Source organism: Lygodium microphyllum, chromosome 20 (assembly GCF_053477565.2).
Source record: "Lygodium microphyllum isolate KBCC chromosome 20, Lygodium_microphyllum_v1.1.10, whole genome shotgun sequence".
In the NCBI taxonomy this organism is placed as follows: Eukaryota; Viridiplantae; Streptophyta; class Polypodiopsida; order Schizaeales; family Lygodiaceae; genus Lygodium; species Lygodium microphyllum.
The window spans coordinates 117,295,893-117,318,821 of NC_141154.1; the positions used below are offsets into that span (position 1 = coordinate 117,295,893).

Consider the following 22,929-nt stretch of genomic DNA (forward strand, 5'->3'; position numbering starts at 1 on the left):
GGAGTTGAAGAGGTTTTGATTGTTAGGCATATGTGTGGGCCCTATGGGCGAAGACCATCACCATAAAAAATAGATGGGATCGAAAGAATGCAAGATGTATGCATGAATGTATCAGAAGTGCGTAGATTATTGGGAGCATGTGTGTTTTATTTGATATGGATTCCTCACTTTGCACATGTAGCTGATGTTCTATATCAGCTTCTAAGGAAAGGTCAGAGATTTCATTGGGAAAGGAAGCATCAGAAAGCAATTAAGAAATTGAAACAACTTTTAAAATTTGCTCCTACATTGAGAAAGTCTGACTATTCACATGGAAATCCTATCATTATTACTATTGATACAAGCCCAATCGGGATTGGATTGGCAATTGGGAAAGGTGATGAGGAAGGTGAAATATATGCAATTTGTTTTGGCGCTAAAGTATTGACTGAATGACAGAGAAGGTATCCACAGGTAAAAAGAGAATTATGGGGAATTGTGACAGCCCTTAAATGTGATAAGTAGTATTTTATGGGTGCTCCTGTAGTCATTGAGACCAATTATTTGCCGGTATTGGGTATAATTACTAGTTGTGCTACCTCGAACATTGCTATGCTCCAATGGATTGCATACATAAAATCTTTGAACCCTGATTTTGAGCATATTGCAGGAAGAGATAACCTAGTGGTAGACATGTTATCTTGAGCACACTATGAGAATGAAGATGGGATGATGGATGAGGAGGAAGAAGATGACTTTCTTGTAGCTGAAAATGATGTTGTAAGAGTGAATTTAGCAATGCAAGGTGTTGCTACAACATTAACAGAAGCTTGGACAACAAAGAGAAGACACTTTAGATGTTTTGCATCTTGTGTAGAAGTGTTTTTGGAAGACAAATATGCAAGAGAGTGGTTGAAAATTGGTCAATACCTCAGTACATTAACAAAGAGAGATGAATGGTCAGATGAGGAGTTTAAGAAGATCAAGAGGAAAGCCTATGGTTTTTTCTTAAAAGATGAATACTTATGGAAACATGCTAAAAAGAAACAAGGTATGCCATTGCGAGTTTTGGGTGATAGAGCTTCACAAGTAAATGTTATGCAAGAATTTCATGAAAGCTTGTGGGATGGCCATAGAGGTGTTTGAGGTACTTTTGCAAAGATCAAAGAAAGATATTGGTGGCAAGGTATGTATAAGGATCTTTCTCACTTTGTGGAAACATGTATGACATGTCAAATGTATTCATCTATGAGACATCAGGATGGATTGCAGCCCACATATCCATTGTCTCTTCATTTTAAGTGGGTGGTGGATTTAGTCACGATACCTATAGGTCTTTGGAAAATGAGGTATCTTGTGCTTGCTCATGAAGACTTGACTAATCAAGTGGAATGGAGAGCTCTAGGTACTAAGATAACAAATGTTGTGTGTACTTTTCTCTTAGAAGAGATCTTTTGTTGGTATGGTTGTGTAGGAAAAATTACAATAGATAGGGGTGAGATGGATGCAGATGAAGCTCATGATTTCTTTGCAAGGTTGGGGATAAAGCTTGCTTTTACTTCAGCCTATAACCCTGAAGGAAATGGAAAAAATGAAAGAGGTCATCCACCTATTGTGAAGGCATTGGCAAAAGCATGTGGAGAGAAGGCAAAAGAGTGGCCACGATCGCTCCCTTATGCTTTGTGGGCTGAGGGAACAATTCATAGTGTTGTTACAGGATATATGCCTGCAGAATCGATGTATGGTCAAAAACCTATCATGCCGATAGAAGAGATGGAAATCACATGGAGTGTGCTACCTTGGAAGGAGGAGTTGAATCGAGAAGAGTTGTTGGCCTTGTGCATTAGAAAGTTAGAAAGAAAGTTAGAAGACATAGAGGCGGCAATTGCAAAATTAAGGGCATCAAGGATACAGAACAAGAAACGGTTTGACAAAAGACATAGACTGAGACCAATAACCATAGAAGATAGGGATTGGTTATTGGTTTGTGATAGCAATTTAGACAATCAGCATAGTGCCATGCGTAAAGTTTCCAAAAGATGGTTTGGACGCTATGTGGTAAGATAGGTGTTTGATAATGCCACTTATGCATTGAATGAGTTGGATGGGACAACCATAAAACTTTCGGTAGCAGGGAAAAGAATCAAATTATTCAAGAGGTGGGAATCTAATGCCTATGAGTTGCTAGAATTGGAAGAAAATAGTGGCCATGATACAGGGGCTAGCCAAGAAGATATGGAAGATGAAGAAGCAAAGGACATGGTTACAGAGAGGATGAGGAGGACTCAGAATTTGGTGACAACTAGGATTTTGGCACATACAGGAGGATGTGCATGTTCAGAGGGGGTAGATGTCATGATGCTATGCAGACACAGTGTGAAAAGGCATGGAATGCATCATCATTCGACTTTCTTATTGATCAAGAGAGTCAATGTGATATGAGTCATCTTACTTGAGGTTAGCTCCCTATGCTCTAGGCTTTAACACTAGTATCTCCCAACCATATTGAGTATAGCCCTCAAGGATTGGTCAATTGTATTGAAAATTCCTATGTGTTCCCTAGTTCAAGTCTATCCACCTACATCAATCAGAATCATCTACCATTGCCCTATCCTTGAGTCCAAAGACTATCCACCTACAACAATTCCTCTAGATTTCTCTACTAGACCACTAAAACCACATAACCTTCTTGCAAGATGAGACTTTGAGTTGTCCTTGAAATAGGCACACCCCACCTCACCCCCCACACCCCCAAAACACCCCCACCCACAAAACCCAAACACAATTGAAGTATTTAAACAAAAAAATGTCATAAATACTCACTTGCAAAGAGACATGTGGATTAGAGTTAGAAAATTATGATATTATTGTTTTTTATTTTAAATTTTCCTTTAATTAAGTGGTGGATTCCATTGTTTATGCAGAGTTCTGATAAAAGGATTGAAGAGAAATAAGAAGTTGGAATCTTCTATAAAAGATGATAACTAAAAGAAATGGCACACATGGAAGTGGGATTCTTCATGGGACTAGGAAAGTTCTAGGTCATCATAAGGAATTGGAGAAAGGTGATACTGATGAGGAGTCAAAAGTTGAGGAAGAGTAGAAAGATGATTGAAAGAGTAAAGGAAAAAAGGTTGGAAAATCATGGAGTGGGAAAGAGATCAATGCATTATATTCAAAGGAAGTAGATTGAGAGTGGCACTACAACTTGCATTAGGGAGATTTTGACTCACTTTTGGGCCTTGTAGGAATTGCCATGTCATTATCCTATTAAGAAAAATGGTCCATGGATGACTATATCCATTATACCTCAAAACTACATCATAATAACATATCATTGGAAAATTCTTGATGAGACAATTCTAAACACCAACCTTGGACAAAGTTGGAGTTTCTATGCTCAAGTTATGGCATCCTAACAAAAAATTAACCTCAAAAGCTTCATAATGGTAGCCTCACTCTCGTTGGTCCTTATGGACTATTCCCTAGAACCCCAAAGAGCTTAAAAGGCTCAAAAGTGATTCCAAATCTCCCCTAATGAAAACTTGTGTATTAAGTCCCAAAACCCCAACCATATAGCCATATAATTTGTGTTAGACATTGTATTTACAATGGGAGCACTAGACAATTTTAGTGTGAAGTCCTCTATAGTATCCAACTATCCCAATCAAGGTGAATCCTAAATTTTCTTTTGTCCATGTAGGAAATTTCCTTTAGTAGAGGCATATCTAGTGGCCTTTTAGAGGTTGAATGGGTAGTTTAGGTCAATGATTTCAAGAAATTGTTGTGACAATCAAGGACTAGTAATTTCGTATGGATAATTTTTAATTACAACAAGTACACAATCATTGAAAGGTAGAATTTCTATTACTACAAAAGCACAAGGAAGAGCATGATGCTCGCATGTTGACATAGCTATATTTGTCAAATGTTCAATAATTAATGTGGTTGGTTGGTCCCTTGGGTTGGATTTCTTGAAAAGCCAATAGTGGTGGTAGTTATAAGATGCAATTAAAGAAATATTAATTTATTGATTTCTTTTGAAGTTAAAAAACCCTAAGCTCACCTTATGGCACTTAAGATCTAATGCCTAGATCAAGTAAAGATCCAAAAGGAAGTGTGTCAATGGATGGAAGGAAAGATAGGAATGGTTTATGAAGGTATTGATAAGAAAACCCTACTAGCATATATGCCAATTGTGGATGGATCTAGTAGTTCAAAGGGTGAAAGGAACACCTACATAAGTTCCATGTGTTGTGACATTAGAGGTAGTGGATCATATGGTTTTGCACAAAATTAATGGTCCAAAAGATGGATCTTATAGAGGGTTACCCTTTGTCATTGGTTTTGGCCTTTGGTAAGAAAGTGATGAAATATTTCAAAAAAAAAAATACAACCTCCAATTTTGGTATTTTTGGAGCCCATTTGGAGGAAGTTCTCTATTTGTAACTATTGTTCATAATATTAAAATGGTGTAATAGGTCCATTGAACATTATATTAGTTTGGGAATCTCCCAATTCCCATTTTTTGAATACTAAAAAGGTGGCGCCCGGATAGCATGCCCATAAGTTTCTCAAAACTATATGATGTGACCTATCATTGAAAAGCGCTTGAAAAATGGAATCTATTGAGCTATATAACACTCGATTTGGAGTTATAGTGATCAAGTTATGACAAATCCAAAGATTTGACCACATGTCCCAAACTTATGGGAAATTTCCATATTCTCAAATATGGTGTTATTGGTGGATTCAAAAAATTCCATGCTTAATTTCTTATTTGATGGATTGTGTTTTTATTGAAAGTCCTAGGTGATTGAGCTTCTAGGGTTAAACAATATTTTTTAGAAAACTTGTAAAGTCTCAAAATTGACCAAGTGGGAGTTACTATACTTAGTGTTTAAGATGGTAGTCATTGTGAACAAGTGCTTTTTCTTGGCATGCTTCATTCTATGGTGATAGAGATTGGTAGAGTGCATAATGATGGATCGTTGATTGCATTGGCAATGAAAGATTATAGAGTTTTTATCTGCTACTTATACACTGTCCATAGGTCAATGATAGGTTTGTTGCAATCATGTTTGGTAGAGTAGATTAGCAGTAGTTGTAGCAAGAAATAGTTTCGCAATTTGGTAGTGAAGAAAGTCCACGTTGATACTTTGGTCTAAGGTGGATATGGGCACAATTGGGTATAAACATACATCTTTTGATTTAGTTAGATTGAAACTACAATCTATGATAGAGGAAATGATATTGCATGAGGAAATTGTAAATTCTTCTCCTCAATCTCTAGCTACTTGCAAATTCTACCCTTATAGATGGAACAATTAAGGCTTTGTTTGGTGGTGGGGGGGACAGGATGGCCTTGATCGTCTCTCCTCAGAAGAGTTGGTGGATGAAAATACAAAATTTTGATTGGAAGCTTCACACATCTCAATAGATGAGAGAAGATGAGATCAAAGAGGTCAACTTGAGCACTTTGGAAGATCCAAAGAAAATCAAGCAAGTGCCAAGTTAAGTCTCAACTTTTTAGGAGAAGTTATAGATCTCTTCATGTAGCTTTAGGATGCCTTTGAATGGAATTACATAGACACGAAAGGAGTGGATCTTCAGTTTTATCAATGCAAAATTAATGTCACAGAGGATATTATGTTATTTCAATAGCAATGCTATTGGATGAATACTAATAATGTGAAGTTGGATAAGGTATTGGAATTTGATTTCACTTGCCTAGTGGATCGTCCAACATGGATGTGTTCCATTTCGGTGGTGACAAAGAAGAAGATGGTTTAGTTTTACATGTTGAATATTATGAAATAGTGTGATGAACCCATTTTACCACTTTTACAAATCAAATACTAGATGATATTGCATCTCATGAAATGCATTCATTTCTAGATGGCTTCAATGGACATAATAAGATCTAATTGCACATATATGATTAGCATAAGATAACCTTTGTGATAGAATGGGATGTTAATAGTTGGATTTTCATGCGGTATGGTTTAAATAATGCTTAATTGATTTCTAGAAACTCATCTAGAAAATTTTAAACCCTATTTCATAGATATCATTGGATCCTTTTTTATCTCTTGATCTTCAATAGTTCTTCTCAAAAATTTCATAGTACTCCTTATACACACTATTTATTTTATGCTTTGTAGACTTCCAAAGGGTATATTGCTAGGAGGAATCATGTTTATTGCAATAGTAACGATGGCATGAACTAGTTTTGCTCTATGCATCGAGGTATGTTCTCAATGGGATGACAAATTTTGATAGTTCTTCCTTGAGTCGCAAGAGATGTCCCTCCTTTTTTAGCATGATATTTGTTCTTGTGTATATGTTGTACCAACAAGATATCCCAAAATATACACACTAGCAAGCACTACTTTTAACTTCTATAAAGACTTATCACCTCATTTTTGTTTGCCATAGCTGGGTACCCATGGAGCATCCCTTCACTATTTCAAAAATAGTGTTGATGAAACATTTTAATATATAACTAATTCTCATACTCATTTATTTGTTTTTAAACTCAGTTGATGTTTAGAGACTATTGAAGGATATGTTTGCGTCAAGGAACTAAGCATTTCAACATAGCTTTGATTATTTAATGCTAATTATACTTTTGGTGCCATCAAGTTTATTTATTTTCGGTGGTGCATTGATGAAATTACTTTTATGATATTTCCAATTATTGATTTTAAAAAGGAATCTAGCATTATATATTTATTCTTATTGATTGGCGTACAACCAAGGGATTGAATTATTCATTTGATATGCATATGAATGTTTTATAACATACTTTCTTTGAAAGCATAATTAGAGAAAATTGCTCACTATTTTTGTACAAAGGGATATTTTTTGCATACAATTTTTAATCCATTAAATACATGCATTGAGGAGAGCCCTTTGAAGGCATGAGTGCAATTGTACCCCATTCATACCATGCTATTATTTCTTTTAGCTATTATTTTTTATATTAAGTGAGAGAGAGGTAAGATATAGACTAAGTTTGCACTTCTTTCATTCATTGTAGACACAATTCATTGGATATCTATAATAAACATGTGTCTTTGACCAATATAAAGTTCATGTTGAGTGCATGGTTAAAGAAGATTGAAGCACATGGTTCAAAGATCCCACATAGAAAATGCATGGCCAAATTGTTGTGTCAAGGACACTACTAAAACGTTATTACACAATAGATTACCTATGCTCATCTCATGAGGAGACTTTTATTTTTTTCATACTATTCATTAATGGAAAGCTCTTGAGGAGGTGAATATCAAACTATAACATAAGACAAAGTTTTAGTTGAAATACAAAGATTTGTAAAAATGCCTATTTTTCCATGTCCTAACCACTAAAAGTCACAATAAGTATGCTCTCTATACATGATATGACCTTAATCACGAAAAATGTTTAATTATAGATGGCATCTCAATTTTTTGTGTTAAGAAAACTCGACAATGGTTCACTTTGATGTTAGATCAAACTTAGAAAAACATAGCCCTACAAAACTAAAGTATTTCTAATAAATCACCTTAATAATTTCCAATCAAACAACAAATATATAATTAGATAACTAAAACCTTCACAATGCAATCCCTCTAGTAAAAAGAATTTGGAAATCAAACCTGCTTATAATTTTTTTTTGACAAAATGATAATGAGGTTGTACAAAAGATAAATTTTTAGTTGAAGCACAAATATTTGTACAAATGACTATTTTTCCATGTCCTAACTAGTAAAAGTCACAATAAGTATGCACCCTATACATGGTATGATCTTCATCTAAAAAAGTTTTACATGGCCCTTTTATTGTAGATGGCATCTCAATTTTTTATGTCAAGAAAACTCAACAATGGTTCACTTTTAAAGACGGATCAAACTTAGAAAAACATAGCACTACAAAATTAAAGTCTTTCTAATAAATCACCATAATCATTTCCAATCAAACTTATGCAAATATATGAGTAGACAACTAGAACCTTAATAATGCAATCCCTCTAGTCAAAACAATTAGCAAATCAAACCCACTTCTCAATTTTTTTTGAAAAAATCATAATGAGGTTGCAATGGCCCCCATAATGGCACCACTTTGTTATTTTAATGAAATAAATCTTTTTTACATAGTCAATAAACCAATACATATTAACCATAATATTTATAAATGTCTTGACACTAACATGCTAGAACTGTGTACATTTGGAATATTCATTTCTCTTGAAGCATATATATTAACATGATCCATCAAGATTTTGTATGAAAGACAAGTTTAGAGTGTTGAAAAGAAATAGGATGAGATCCTTTTAGGCATTTTAATTCAACACAACGTAAGAGTTTGAAAAATATTATGACACATTTTGGTTGAAAAGTAAAATGTTTACGAGACCCCACTCATTGAGGGTATTTTGGGAAAAACTGACTTGAATTTTATATTTCCCTACATAACTTCCCTAATGAATTATTGAAAACAAAAAACATTCATGCAACTTACTTTGATATATATGAAACTTAGCTATATAGATATTATATTTATGCAAAATGTTTTACACACTTTTATCATGATACTATCTATGCAAAAACTATTAGTTAACTCAACATGTCAAAATTAGGAAGATGTTAGCTTCCCAATGTAGCCAACATTCTTAGTGGACTTTCATATTCATCTCCTTGTCATAGGGTGCTTAGGCTAATATGAACATTGCAAAAAAGCTCTATTTTAATGCTACCTACTATAAAGAGTATGATTCAATGATCTAAGATGACAAACTATGGTAACACAATTATGATGTCAAAACAATGGAATTGTAGGGAGTCAAGAAGCCACCATGAAGCTATATGTCCCTCTCTTGTCACCTTCATTAAACATCCACCTAAGCCACATAGGTGAGCAACTATTATAATGTTTTACTCCATATCTCTCAATCACTCAAGGGTACAAAAGTAATACAACTAAATTACTATATTCAACATTGAATCGAGTTCTTGTGATGTGCCCCATGCGTGATATACAATTTGTATGATTTTTCTATATGATTGAATGAGTCGATATTTTTATAGCTTGCCATTATGAATAGAAGAAAGAGAAGTGGTGGCCAGCTTATCAAGTTAGGAGGGAGAATGAGGTGGCTTGCTAGGGGGGGTGGGGGGGTTTTCCTTTTCACTTACATATATGTTTACAACATGTATACAATGGGTTTAATAAAAGGTATTTTTACACAATTCTTAAATATACAAGGCTACCCTTCAAATGGGTTTAGGTCACTTGAGTTGAAAAGTTACTAGTTCAATGATCATTGTGTCATCATTGACATGTTAGTTGATCTAATACTATGGATTTGTGGTGAGGTAACTTCAAAGATAAAACCTATTTTTTATGGATGAACGTTTGCAAATGGTTGGCTTCTTGCTCAACATTTTGAGAAGACTCTTCAACCAAATGGGAAATCTCTTTCACAACTTCAGATGCACGAATCACCTCTTCAGCTGCCTCATCAACATTCTCTATAGAGTGAAAAGGAAACATGTATAAGATTTTATTGGAGATGACTAAGTTTGCAAACCACATTTGAATGTAAGGATTTATTACACACACCTTCAATTTTTGTAAGTATCTTCCTTTCTTGAGATAGTGTGCTTCTAGCCATGTTGAGAATCTTAATAATGGGACCCAAATTGATGAGTAACCTAGTCAAGTTTGAAAGTCACATTTGTCCTTAGATACGCACATATGTAAGGTAGAACAAATACAAATTACTACTAAATAGACATAAATTCTTAAATTCTTTTAGGAAGAGGAAAAACAAAAGAACTTACATGTTGAATAGTGTGAAAGTAAATTTGGGTGAACTCCCGTTGTTTTGAGGGGAAGGACTGGTATAAATTTTCAATATAGAAAGACAAAGTTAGCTTAACATAAAAAAGCATAATGTTCCAATAAAGAAACATAAATACATTGACTTTTCAAATTATGCCAATATGAATTCTTGGCATTTAGAGATTACCTTTGAATATCAATAGCACATATTATTAAGAAACCAAACTCCTAAGTATATCTTTATCACACTTCATGGAGAAAAACATATCATTTTCATGTCTACATGCCAAAAGTAGGCATGCACATACTTGTTAATATACATGTTTTGTGGAATCCAATTATAACACATGCCTTTGGGGCCCACCATTGGATTTATGCTACTTTGTTTTAAATGTTCCTTTGAATTATATACAACAGTGATGTAACTCTAATGCACCTAGCTTTCTTCCCCTCTTGCCACACACACACGTGCATGCATGCACGCACGCACACATGCATGCACACACACACACACATGCACACATGCATCCAAACATATGCGTTAGAAGCTAGGAAATGAAATCAATCTACTAAATTTGTCTAAGGAGAGGAGTCAAATTATGCTTATATTAAGGAGAGATGACCGATACTTCATAGATGTCATCCAAAGAACTCTCATGGAGAGATTTGGATAGAGGATATTAATAGACAATGTCAAAACTTTAAGACATAAAAATGCTAATCCCTATTAATCACCCATTAATAAGACACTCTAAAGGAGCTTATCAACATGTATATACATGTTAAATGTAGAATTCATGTATAACCATGCATAAAAATTGAATCATACTTACAAGAACATAAGCACACATGCCTTCATACACATCACATGAATCATGTAGGTGACTGCATGATAAAGTGGTATACTTATTTTTCCTAGTATTATTAGTGCAAATGAATGGGCTGACAATAACATTTTCACATATCAACTCATAATTTGTTAAAGTAGTCACATCCAACATTTTCTCTTTGTTGAATGATACAACTGACTTTGTAGGGTATTAAGTTTAAAGTTAGCCTACCTCCCATATTCTTCCTTGTTACACTTCCCAAGTCATGGGATACTTTTTGTATGTCCATGTGTGCCGATACTCCTTAAGATGGCTTGAAACTCCAAGTTGTTGAGGATACTTTACTCAGAGAAAATATAAACAAAAAAAATGTGGATATCTCCCGCATTTCTCATGCATTAGTTGTTAGGGGTAGACATGATGGTAAGAGCAATAATAACAATCGTGGTAGAGACTCATAGAGGTCTCAGTCTCATGGAGGCAATCTTGCAGTAAGTCACATGGTCATAAGTCCTCTCTGACATGTCATTACTATATGAAGCATGGTTATATTTAGTCACAGTGCCATAAGATGTGTGATAATAAGTGTAAAGAGAAAGGAAAGGGCAATGTGTATGAAAAGTATGATTATTGCATCATTGTCCCTAGTAAGCCCAATGTAAAGATTGAAGAGATAAATGTAGTGTAACTAGAGTAAGATGATAAGTACATCTTAGTAGCTTCCTCTCTTGATGCTTCTCAGCTGATTGATGCTTCCTCTACATATTCTTCCTGTTGTTTGCTTGACTCAAGGGCTTTCTTTCATGTTACCCCACACAGTATGACAAGTTTTGTGCGATTGAGAAACAACTTGGAATTGGATATTGTGGGAATTTGAGATATAAGGATGCAGTCTCCCTCATGCAGCTCTTTTACTCTACATAATGTATGCCATGTATTGGCTTTTACCAAAATCCTTTTATCTATTATATAATTGGATGATATAGGCTACTATATAACTTTTGGTGAATTTGCATGGAACATTACTCGTGGGAATCTTGTCTTTGCTTGAGGTGCCAAGGCTAGTGATCTCTATCCTTTATTTGTATCTAGGTCTCTTGACCATGTTTTGGCTATTGTTAATATACCATCCTTCATAATATCATTTCCTTGGGCACATGTCCTTAAAAGGAATGAAAATTATTGCTCATTTGTAGTATCTTCTGCCTTTTGATTACAAATTTTTTGATTCTTATGACCATTATGTTTATGATAGGTAGACACACAATTCTCATAAGATGTTTGGTATTACGTGTATGGGTGAGCCTCTGGTTCTTTTGAATTATGATGTGCATGGGCATGAAGTAATTTGTTATATTTTGATGATTATTCGCATAAGGTCTAGGCATATCCTATTAAGCAAAAATTGGATGCTTTATCTATCTTTCAACATTGGCTTGCTCTTATTGAGAGCTAGTATGGTTATTGACTAAAATGCCTAAGGTCTCACATGGAGGTGAGTACGTTTCTAAATAATTTGAGCAACTTTGTGATGAGAGGAGTATTGAGTGTCAGCTGACTACCATGTACACCCCCCCCCATAATGATCTTGTCAAGCACATGAACAGGACCATTCAAGAAAGAGTTTGAAGTATGCTTAGTCAAGTAGGTCTATCGTAGCATTTTTTAGCTAAGGCAGTTACTATTTATGTACATTTGATAAATAGATCCCTATTGACTACTATTGATTGTTAAGTTGCAAAGGAGGTATGGTCTGGAAAATCTCCCTCATATGCCCATCTTAGATTTTTTGAATGTAATAAGTTGGATCCTAAGTTAGTGAAATGCATCTTTCTTGGTTATGGGGATACAAGTGAGATGGGCTATCACCTATGGGATCCATAGGCTTGAAAGGTTATCCAAAGCCATGATGTTGTTTATCGTGAGAAGAAGATGCATAAGTATCCTGAGCAAGTAGTTGAGGATGAGCCTTCTTGTTATAGTACTTCTAGCTAGAGAACCTATAGTTGATGTCCCAGTGGCACATGATCATGACATTAGATAGGATGTACATGTTTCATAGCCTATTTTGAGATGGCCAACTAAAGATAGATGCTAGCTTGATTGGTTTGAGTCCTCCATGGACTATACTATGGTGATAGATTTTAGTGAGCCCCTTACTTATGAGGAGGCCATGTGTAGCGGTGAAAGTCACTCTTGGGAGAGGGCCATGCAGCCGAGTTTGACTCACTACAAGAAAGCCATACATGGGATTTGATTCCTTTGCCCAATGGGAAACATGCATCGCCATGCAAGTGGATACATAAGTTGAAGAGTACCCCTGAACACCTCGGGTTAGCATATAAGGCTAGAGTGGTTGCTAAGGATTTTAAGCAAGAGCATGGTGTTGAATTTGATAAAGTTTTTTCCTCTTGTAGTCAAGATGACTACCCTATACTCACTTTTGGCCTTGGCTATACACTTAGATCTAGAACTCTATTAAATGGATGTGAAAATGGATTTTTAGCATGGGGACTTGCATGAGGATATCTATATGTAATATCCTACGGGCTTTATGAAAAAAGCTGAGGAATATCTAGTGTGCGAGTTGAGAAAGAGTATTTATGGCCCTGAGCAAGCACCTAGGGAATGATAGCATAAGTTCAATGCTTTCATACATTCATAGAAATATTCTTGTAGTGATATGGATCTGTATTTATACATGAAGAAGGCCCGTGATGGTAGCCTTATTATCATGGTACCTTATGTTGATGATAGGTTGATTGTTGGGAGATATCATGATACTACAGTCATGGGTTATACTAACTCTGATTATGTAGGACATACAAATAGCAGAAAGTCCACATTTGGGTATGTTTTCACTTTTGTTGGAGGTAATGTTTCTTAGATGTTTAGGATGCAAAAATGCATATCCTTGTCTACTGAGGCTGAGTATACTATAGCCATCCAAGCTTACAAGGAGGCTCTAGGGATGGGACGTTTGATAGTATACCTTGGTATTACTATTACTCCTACAGTGCATTTGAATTCTACGAGTGCTATTCAGTTGGCCAAGAATATGATCTCCCATATGAAGACAAATCACATTGAGGTGCGCTATCACTTCATCAGGGAGATGGTAGAGGATAAGTTTGTTGAACTTATCAAGATCTCGACTGATGAGAATGTTTTACCTTCCTTAGGAAGATGATTGGTATATGATGAGATTACATGTATTTCTCATCATGTTGTACTTTATGTACACCTGTATTTTGCTCTTTTCTTTCACTCCTCACTCGAGGCACATTAGGCTTTAAGTGGGAGGTTATTGGGGATACAGGGATTTGTGCCTTAGGCACTCTGTATTCTTGTATACAATGTACCTCCATACTTATACACTACAGGTAGCAAGGACTCGTCACTATCACTTTATTCTTTATCTTCAAGTGACTATTGAATAAGGGAAGGCCAATCACACTTTGTGACGCTTGGAGTTTCCACATCTTGTGTGTGACTCTCTCTTGCTCTCTTGCTCCATCTACCATAGCTTGCATCTCTCTTGCTTCTACTTACACGTGCTTCCACTTGGGCTCCACCTTTCAGTGACCCCGTTGAGTATAGGATGACATGTAAATTTGTATTTATAACCAATTTTAACTTGAATATGGAGAGCTAGATCTTTAAAAAATCATTGCACAATCTCATATGCATTTACTAGTGTGCACATCTATACATGCATGGGTACTCCAATAATTAGCTATATAGGCAAATTAAGTTAATTGTAGATGATTTGGTTGACATACCTTAAGTTGATATTTACTCCTCGAGTATTATGTAGCATGACCAACAAAGTGAGCAATGCTAAGAATATCCTAAAGATAGTCCACCCCCACCCTGTCTCCATAATGTTCGTCTTAAAGTTGTTCCAAGTTTTGATTTGAGATGGGTTTGTAACAAATGCTTGAGCTGCTTCATCTACTTGTGAAACACCATCTTCCATCTCTTGAGTTTTCAAATTTACCTATATAAGATGTAGCTTAGTCAATAACTTTTTTATGAAAGAATCTAATTTTCTACAATATAATCCTTTTTATACATTTCTATGGACTAGGTAGTCTTAAACACCATTGTGGCACATGGATTCATGAACGTCTATAAAGGATTAATGGGTCCTTACCTCGTGAACAATTTTTTCTACTTTGTTAGCCTCTTGCTCAATCAAAGTTGCCATATTTTCCACATTTTGTGCTAAACCTTCCACTATTTTGGCATCTTGTTTAATAAATCCAGCTGTCTCATACACAACATCTGCAATTACATAAATAGATTTTACAGTAACATGAGAAAGAGAGGACATTCAACTTCAAAGGTGAAATATAGCCTAGAGTACTTTGGTTTTGAGGTTATCTTTTTCTTTTTTCTACTCTTCCATAGTTTTTGTTGGGTGAAAGTTAAAATTTTCTTCTTTAGAATGAATTTTTCTATACATTTATGGGGAAGGGTTGTTAGAGTATAGCATGGGAACCCAGTGAAGCAAAGGTACATGAGGGAAGGTGAGATGTGAATGGACTAAAGGATAGGGGATACCCTAACCCTAGCTTCTAGTAGTTATATAAATAGACCAAAGGTCACTTTCAAGTAGATGAGAGAGTGCACTCTAGTTGTATTTGAGCAAATTACTAAGCAATATCTTTTTCTTGTAATTGAGTTCTCTTCTCCCTCTTGTGTGCACATTTCCATGTTTCCACTCTAATATTTCAACATGGTATTAAAGCCATCTCTAATCCAATAAGCTTATCTTGACCTAAATGGACACGAGTGTGTGGTTTCTCACTTGAACGTCTCAACCTCCATAGCCAAAACTAGACCAGCACTTATAAGTGTTGGAGGACCTAGTGAGGGCAAAGGAGGCCATTTTAGCTCACGGTCTCTTCTAGATATATCTTCTCTAGCTCAGGACACAATATGTTAGTGCTTTTAGAGCCCCACATTGGGCAGCCGACATTGCTCATTTTCTAGAATCAGGCACAAATTTGGCAACATGGAGTTCAAGATGATGTTGTGGACTATAGGGGCTATAATCATATGAGCTCCCATAGGGCATTGAAAACCCCCGAAGTAGGCCTCCTAACCCTAAAAGGGTTTGGGCTAATTCTGTCTCCACTACTCACAAAGAGAAAAACCTTAAATGTGGGTCTTGATAGCAATGAAAGCTTCATTATAAGAATTAGGGTTTTCTTAAACCCAATTACTATTTCGAATCTAAAAGTGATTTTTAAATTTTGATTATCTCTAACACTCATTGCATATTTTGAGCTCCATCTCAAGTCTGAACACACTTGGTGAAAATCATTAAGTTCATGACTTATAGGCATATATTGTGAGATGAGTGCTTGTAAGCACCGATACTACATTTCTCAGTCATGATCTTGGTTCTAATTAGTTGTGAAAAATGTTTTATGTTGAATCTCAGTCTTGTGGAGAGAAAAAGTTTTACCTTAAGCATATTCACCAAGTGCTTAACTCTCACCATCTCTCTCTTGATCATTGTAAGGCTATGCGCCAGATATAAACACATATACCAATTCATCTCTTCATCAAATTGTTCTAAATTAATTTTAGCCTGCTATCTAAGCATCATTTCATTACTTCGGCTTTTTATTGCTCGCCTTGTAAAGGATTAGATAGTGCCATTGCCCAGTGCAATGGGTAAGATCTTCCTATCATGACATATGCTAATGTAAAGCCTCAAATCTATAAGTTTGATGGGAGAGACTTTCACCCATGGCATGTACTAGTGAAATATAAATGATGGAGAAGGGTTACTAGCCCTTCATAAAAGGGATCTAGGCCATTGATCCATCCAACCCTATAGATGCAGAAGATGATGAAAGAGCCCAAGCCATAATAATGTTACACCTGGATGAATCCTTAATCCCCACCCCATTGACCAACTTGCAATTGTAAAGGAGAAGTGGGATGAGCTCAAGAAATTGTATGATGCAAGAGGAAAGAACTCCAAAATCTTTCCCAAAATAGAGCTTTTCAGCTTGGAATACAAGTAGGGAGAAGACTTGGGAAAGCTCATTTCCCACATGAAAGGATTAATGGCCCAATTAGCTTCAGTCCAAGCTCCAGTTGTTGAAAAAGATGCCGATTACCATACTTTTAAAAGCTGCAAGGAAAGTGTTCTCAACTCTTGTAACTTTCCTAACAAATGTACCAAATCCTACACTTGAAGGTGCCATTCAGTTTTGTCTGGAATGAGGAGAAAAAAAATCAAAAGGGAGGCAACACTAGCTTAGCATCTACGTTAAAAACCCATGATCAACTCTTAGTCCATATTGTTTCTACTAAATGTTTCTTTTGCAATAAAAAGGGACATATTGTAAGCAATTGCTAGAAAAAATATCCCAACAAGATGCAGTAAGCATGATATATTCTCTCTTGAAGTACCAAAAGAATTGGAGGCCAACTATGTCTCCAAATCACCTGATGACCACCTTTTTTAGTATCTGCTGTATCATCTTTTCATAAACATCCTTGTAGCCTACTTTATAAAGGCATCCCACTAATTCATTGAGGGGGAGGGGGGGACCAATTACATGCTTTTTAATCCAATGCCAACTTGGCATTGAGGGGAGGTTTTAAAAGTATAGCATGGAAACCCTGTGTAACCAAGGGTGCATGAGAGAAGGTGAGGTGTGAATGGACTAGAGGACAGGGGAAACCCTAACCCTAGGTTCGAGTGGCTATATAAACAACCCAAAAATCACTCTCAAGTAGATGAGAGTGTGTACTCTAGCTGTACTTGAGCAACTTACTAGGCAATATATTTTTCTTGTACTTGAGCTCTCTTCTCCCTCTTGTGCACACATTTCCATGTTGCCACTCTCATATTTCAGTAACTTGGGTAAAATGTGAAAGTGTTTCGACATTCAAATTTGATGAAATTATGCTTTCTGTACTTCAGTTTGGAAAGACAAATAAATGGGCAAGCTTGTGGTTAAAAGAGATAATGAATAAGAGTTTTTGCGATTTCTTTGGATTTGGAAGTTAGGGTGTAATTTGATGAAGTTATGCTTTCTATACATAATTAGTTTGAAAAGAAAGGTACACGGGCAAGCTCGTGATTAAAAGGGATAATGAATAAGAGTTTTTACACTTTTTTGGATTTGGAAGTTGGGGTATTAGTTTATGTGAGTGTAACAAAAAGAAGGCTCACAATTTAGAGGCATAAAGGGGCATCTAGTTTGTGGATGATAGATAAAAGTAAAGATTCTAAACTTAGGCGTATTATGCACTAGGGTCAACACTTTGCCTCACCAAACAGACCACTCACATTTAGCATATAATCAACTTTTTCTGTAATCAAATAGACCAATCACGTTGCAGAAAAAGATGATGTTATAGCATTCACATATATTTGAATGGTTGAGGTTGATGCGGAAAGCTGCGTCTTTCTATTGTGACCCACCATATGTTCAGGTAACCCTAACTTGTGGGCCACAAAGATGTTTGGGTGCTCAATTCATTTTCATCAAAATGGAAAGGTAGATATGGGTTTACCATTTCATTGTCCTGAAGTGGATGTAGACAATATAAAATTTTATATGTTGGGAAATAAAAGGTTTTTGTAGTTTTGCCAATGGGGTCACAGCCTAGTTAGATCAAGTGTGGATTGAGAATTGCATGTGCGTGAGTTCAATCCTTGGGTTGCACTTCCTGGGCAGCAGCAATCTATTCGCCTCTAAAGGTTTTTGCAGTCTAAGTGTTTGGCACCCTAGTCTGTAACAGGCCTAACAACTTTCTGTGGAATTCTCCTCAACTTCAATATTTAGTGAGGAGCATAACCCACAGAAAACACGCGGTGCGCCGTTAATGTAATTCAGCTGAATTGCTATGGCAATTAACAGATTAAGAACAGTACTCACCTGTCCCGCACGATTACGATCGGGATATACATTCCACAGAATATAATTATAAGAACAAAGGAAAGCTAATTACCTTCCACAGATGCGAGCAATCCAGGAGGAGGAGGAAGATCGCTGTCGATGGCAGATGGAGCTGGAGTGCTATTCTGCGTACTGCTAGACGTCGACATAATTGGCAATATCATGCGTGATGTTGTTAATTGTACAGATTGATCATGCGCGAGTTTGCTACTGCAGTCGACTAATTAGATGATCGAAAACAGAGAGGATCAATGCAAGAAGATGAAGCTGGAGAGCAGGAAGTAGATGAAAGAGAAGACAATCAAATGGGATATGATTGGAATATATCTATATTATCAGGTAAATGTATAGATCGGAGAGAGAGAGAGAGAGAGAGAGAACAATATTTATACACATGAAGATGGAAAGAGCGCCATATAAAGATTATCAGAACCCAAGAAGAAGAAGAAGAAGAAGAGTGCTGTGCGATGAGATGTATTGCTTATAGGAAACGCGCTTGCCCTCGCTCGTTTGGGTTGAGTGCACGCCATAGTCTTTCGACTTGCCTTGCCCGACAAGCCACCTTGACTTCTTCTTATCATTTGATTCTGCATGTGCATTAACGACATATAATAAACATGTTGGACGATGTAATAATACATAGGCTCTTACGTTTACAGAATGAGCTGTCTAGTATTCTTTAATATAAGGATTTGCAAATGTCTACACCTTAATATAAGATTAACCAACACTACCTTACCCTCGCATAAAGGTCTTCGCAATCCAAAGAGCAAACGTAAGCGATTGATCAGCTTAGGTATTTGACCACGACTTCTCATATTTTTCCCAATAGCCTTAAGGACTATTTCATGCACTCGTTGGGAAACATACCCGTCAAACATTCCCACAAAAGACAACTTTATGGTTTCTAAGCACACCAAGAGCTCAATACACTATGAATCTACATGTTTAGGATATGTGTTGGCAAATTGAAGTTGTCTTTGTAGTCCCTTGTAGGAAGAAAGACTCTTACTATCAAAGTATTGACAAGAAAGTTACTCAAAACACTATGACACTTCATCATTTTGTGAGTAAGCCACCTTGATTTTCACATATACTATTTGCTCAATTGAGCTCCTCTTTGACTAAATTCTCAATGTAAAAAGCTCCTCATAAACTGTGGTGATCCAATTTCGAAGGCAATGAGGAGTTATTATTGAAATGATGGTGCCTCTTTGCGCAGCCCTTCATTTATTCCCATAGCCTATCACAACAATGCCTCAAAGTATGTACACAATCCTACCTCTATGTTGCTTCCCTCTAGGAGTTGTGGAGCTATCATAGAAAAAAGTAGAAGGCACTTTCTTAGTTAAATGGACTTTTGCCTTACAAGATGCTCATCATATCAACACAACCTTGCATCCATGTTAAACATCTCCAAGCAACAATACAATCCTTCCAAATTTTGTTTGTTAAAATAAATGGTTTTATATAGTGAGATGGTAACATTAATCATCACATTACATCAATTTCAACAAATGTATTCTCTTACATATTAATTAAAGAATATTCATAAATATGTGAAAGTGATTACAGCTCTATGAATACACGTCATATAGCATCATGTTAGTTTAGTGTAATTCTAGGATTAATTTTAATAATTTAGTGATTATAGCTCAATGAATACACCTCATGTAGTGTCATGTTAGTTTAGTGTAATTTTAGGATTAATTTTAATAATTTAGTGTTGGGTAAGTTTAGGAAAATCTTAGATTTAGTTTATTTTGATTTTAGTGTTAGTTTATGCAATTTACCATCATGTTAGTTTAGTATCATTTTAGGTTTAATATAAACTTTTGGGTTCGTTGGTTGAATCACCAGTTTATTTGTCATGTTGGTTCAGAATACTTTGTAGAACCATGCTTATAAGCACATTTAATGTCGTCGCTAAATAATAGTTTGTCGAGATGATAAACACGCCTATAAACATAGGTTCGATAATAAATATTACTTTACTATTTTTAGTCTTTTTCTCATCTTTTGTAATGATATTTGATTGTATTATTTGTTTCATGTAATATAATTAGCTTATTATCATGTTAGTTTAGTTTAATTTTAGGATTATTTTATGTGTAGTTATAAACTAATTTAAAAAATCCTAATGTTTACTAAAGCTACTTTGTAGGGTCCAGTTGTGTGCCTTATTTCTAATTTTGATTGGTTTTATTTTGTGTATAGGTGGACTAACACATATTTATCTAAGTTATAATTTGAGAATTTATTATTTGTAGGGGAATAATTTCACATACATTTAGCAAGGTGCTGCAAGCATGGGTGGAGGGTAGTACACAAGTGAGAAATGTTTGGTATGGAGTAGGTTTTCATGACAACATGCACTATACCTACCTTTTCACAAAAGGAGATCACCATGCTCCTCTATGATGTGCTATCAGAGAGGTTTTGGTCAAAAGGTCGTATCCACCAGGGATCAGCGTTAGAAGGAAGTAGAGATAGGAGATGGAAGAGAAGAGAAAGAATAGACAAGAGGTAAACATGATAGAGACCAAACACAATGAATCAAATCAATATGTATTGATAGAACCTGAAATCCCTTGTTTGGCTCTACTCAGAAGCAATCTCCAAGCATTAGATCTCCTAGAGCTCCCTCGTAGACCAAAAACATGCCTCAAAACAACAGCTTTCTCTCTGCTAATCGAAACCCAAATCTGATGGCTCCGTTGGCTTCGAAAGGGGGATAAAACTCTAAGACACCTACTACGACACCTGCTCAAGAATCTCCTAGTTCACTCCTTCTTCTTCTTCCAGTTCAAAGTGTTGTTTTCAGATTGTCAATTGAGATCGCAACACGTGCAATTTTTTCCCATCTTTCTTTTTCATGAAAAATCTAAAAAGTGACTAAAAAATCAACTTACTTTTTGCATGCCACCCTAATCTAGAAGTTTCCCTAGCTTTTTAGGATATTTACAATAAATAATATCCAAATTATCAAAAATAGGCTAAAATTGTTCAAAAATCTAGAATTTTTGGACCATCCATGCCATGGACACAAGCACTAATGACTCAAATCACATTGACTCTCTAGATCAATACGAAAGTCCAATGATGATGCACTCCAGAGCTTTTCACATTGTGTTCGCATAGTGGCATGACATCACACTCCCTTGAGAGTGAGCCCTTGCATATGTACTAGGAAGGCATGTGGATTTGTGCACCTTCACTTATTGAATGATGTTTGACCATTATAAAGGTTACGATCAATGTTTGTGTCTAGATATTTTTGTAAAATAATATTATATTATAAAGTTTATTATTATATTTTGCTTGTGTTGTTGGAGATCAACGCTCCACCCTTCATGTAACTATGTAGGTAATTCCTCATTCTATCTTTATGAGCCTCCATACGAGGAGAAAGAATTTATGAGTAGTACATTTATATAATAGATCCTAGTTTCAACATTGAATGGTGGTTGAGTATGGCTAATTTGCTGTATATAGATCATAGAGGTGATTAGGGATTCGCATGGCTATATATATTGTAGAGGCATTGCTTGTTAGATATGCTTAATACCCCACCTCATAAGGTGCCAGCAATGATCCATGGTGTTCAAAGTTATAAGGCCCCCATTATGAGGCAAAGCCATGTGTGAGCCTAGATATTGGTTGGGCTCTAATTTGTATGTTAGATGAGGCCTATGTGATTGGATTGCAAAAGGCAACCTATTTGGATCTAACCTTTGGGTTAAGTAAAGTAGTTAAGTATTAACTCTAAGGACATTGCATTAATTTGTGAGATGTAGGAGTTATCAAGTATCCATATTTTGGAATTTGGGAGCTATAGAAGTGGCTTCTCATTGGGGGGGTCTTCGTATGGCTAGTGGCTCCCTAATAAGGGCAATGTCATTAGCTTGATGTCAAAGGGAATATTTCTTAGAATATTCCCTATCTAACTAAGGAAGATTCATAATATAGTGGGATAGATTGATTAGACTACCTTCCTAGGTTATAAAAGGAAGACCCTCCAAAGCCATAATCAATCTATCTTTCACCTAGTTAGAGCTCTTCCATCTAGCCTTAAGCTTTTCACATATGATCTATCTGGATTGCCATCTAAGCTTCACAATTGAAGCGCATGGATGGATAAAGCCATCTTTGTATGAACCACAACCCACCCCCAATCCATAGAATTTGAATGTTATGATTCCTCCAAATGTAGATTTTCTATGGATTTGAAAAATGAAGGAATGCAAATGCATTGTATATCTTAGTTATAAGCTATTTTGATAGTGTCTTGATGACCTTGGTTTAGTATTCAACGAAGGCATCAAAGGCTTGGAATGTATTGACAAGTTAGTATAAAA

General features: G+C 35.8%; 1 protein-coding gene across 1 annotated transcript; it reads right to left on the minus strand.

The window, feature by feature from the left end:
- Positions 1 to 8,954: 8,954 nt before the first annotated feature.
- On the minus strand, positions 8,955 to 19,089 carry LOC148019293 (uncharacterized). The gene is made up of 6 exons (XM_087660886.1): positions 18,624 to 19,089; positions 14,794 to 14,924; positions 14,420 to 14,637; positions 9,807 to 9,863; positions 9,586 to 9,677; positions 8,955 to 9,494 (listed from the first exon to the last, which is right to left on the minus strand). Exons 1-6 carry the CDS (start codon positions 18,733 to 18,735, stop codon positions 9,358 to 9,360), a joined length of 747 nt encoding a protein of 248 aa, XP_087517012.1. The 5' UTR covers positions 18,736 to 19,089; the 3' UTR covers positions 8,955 to 9,357.
- Positions 19,090 to 22,929: the final 3,840 nt, after the last annotated feature.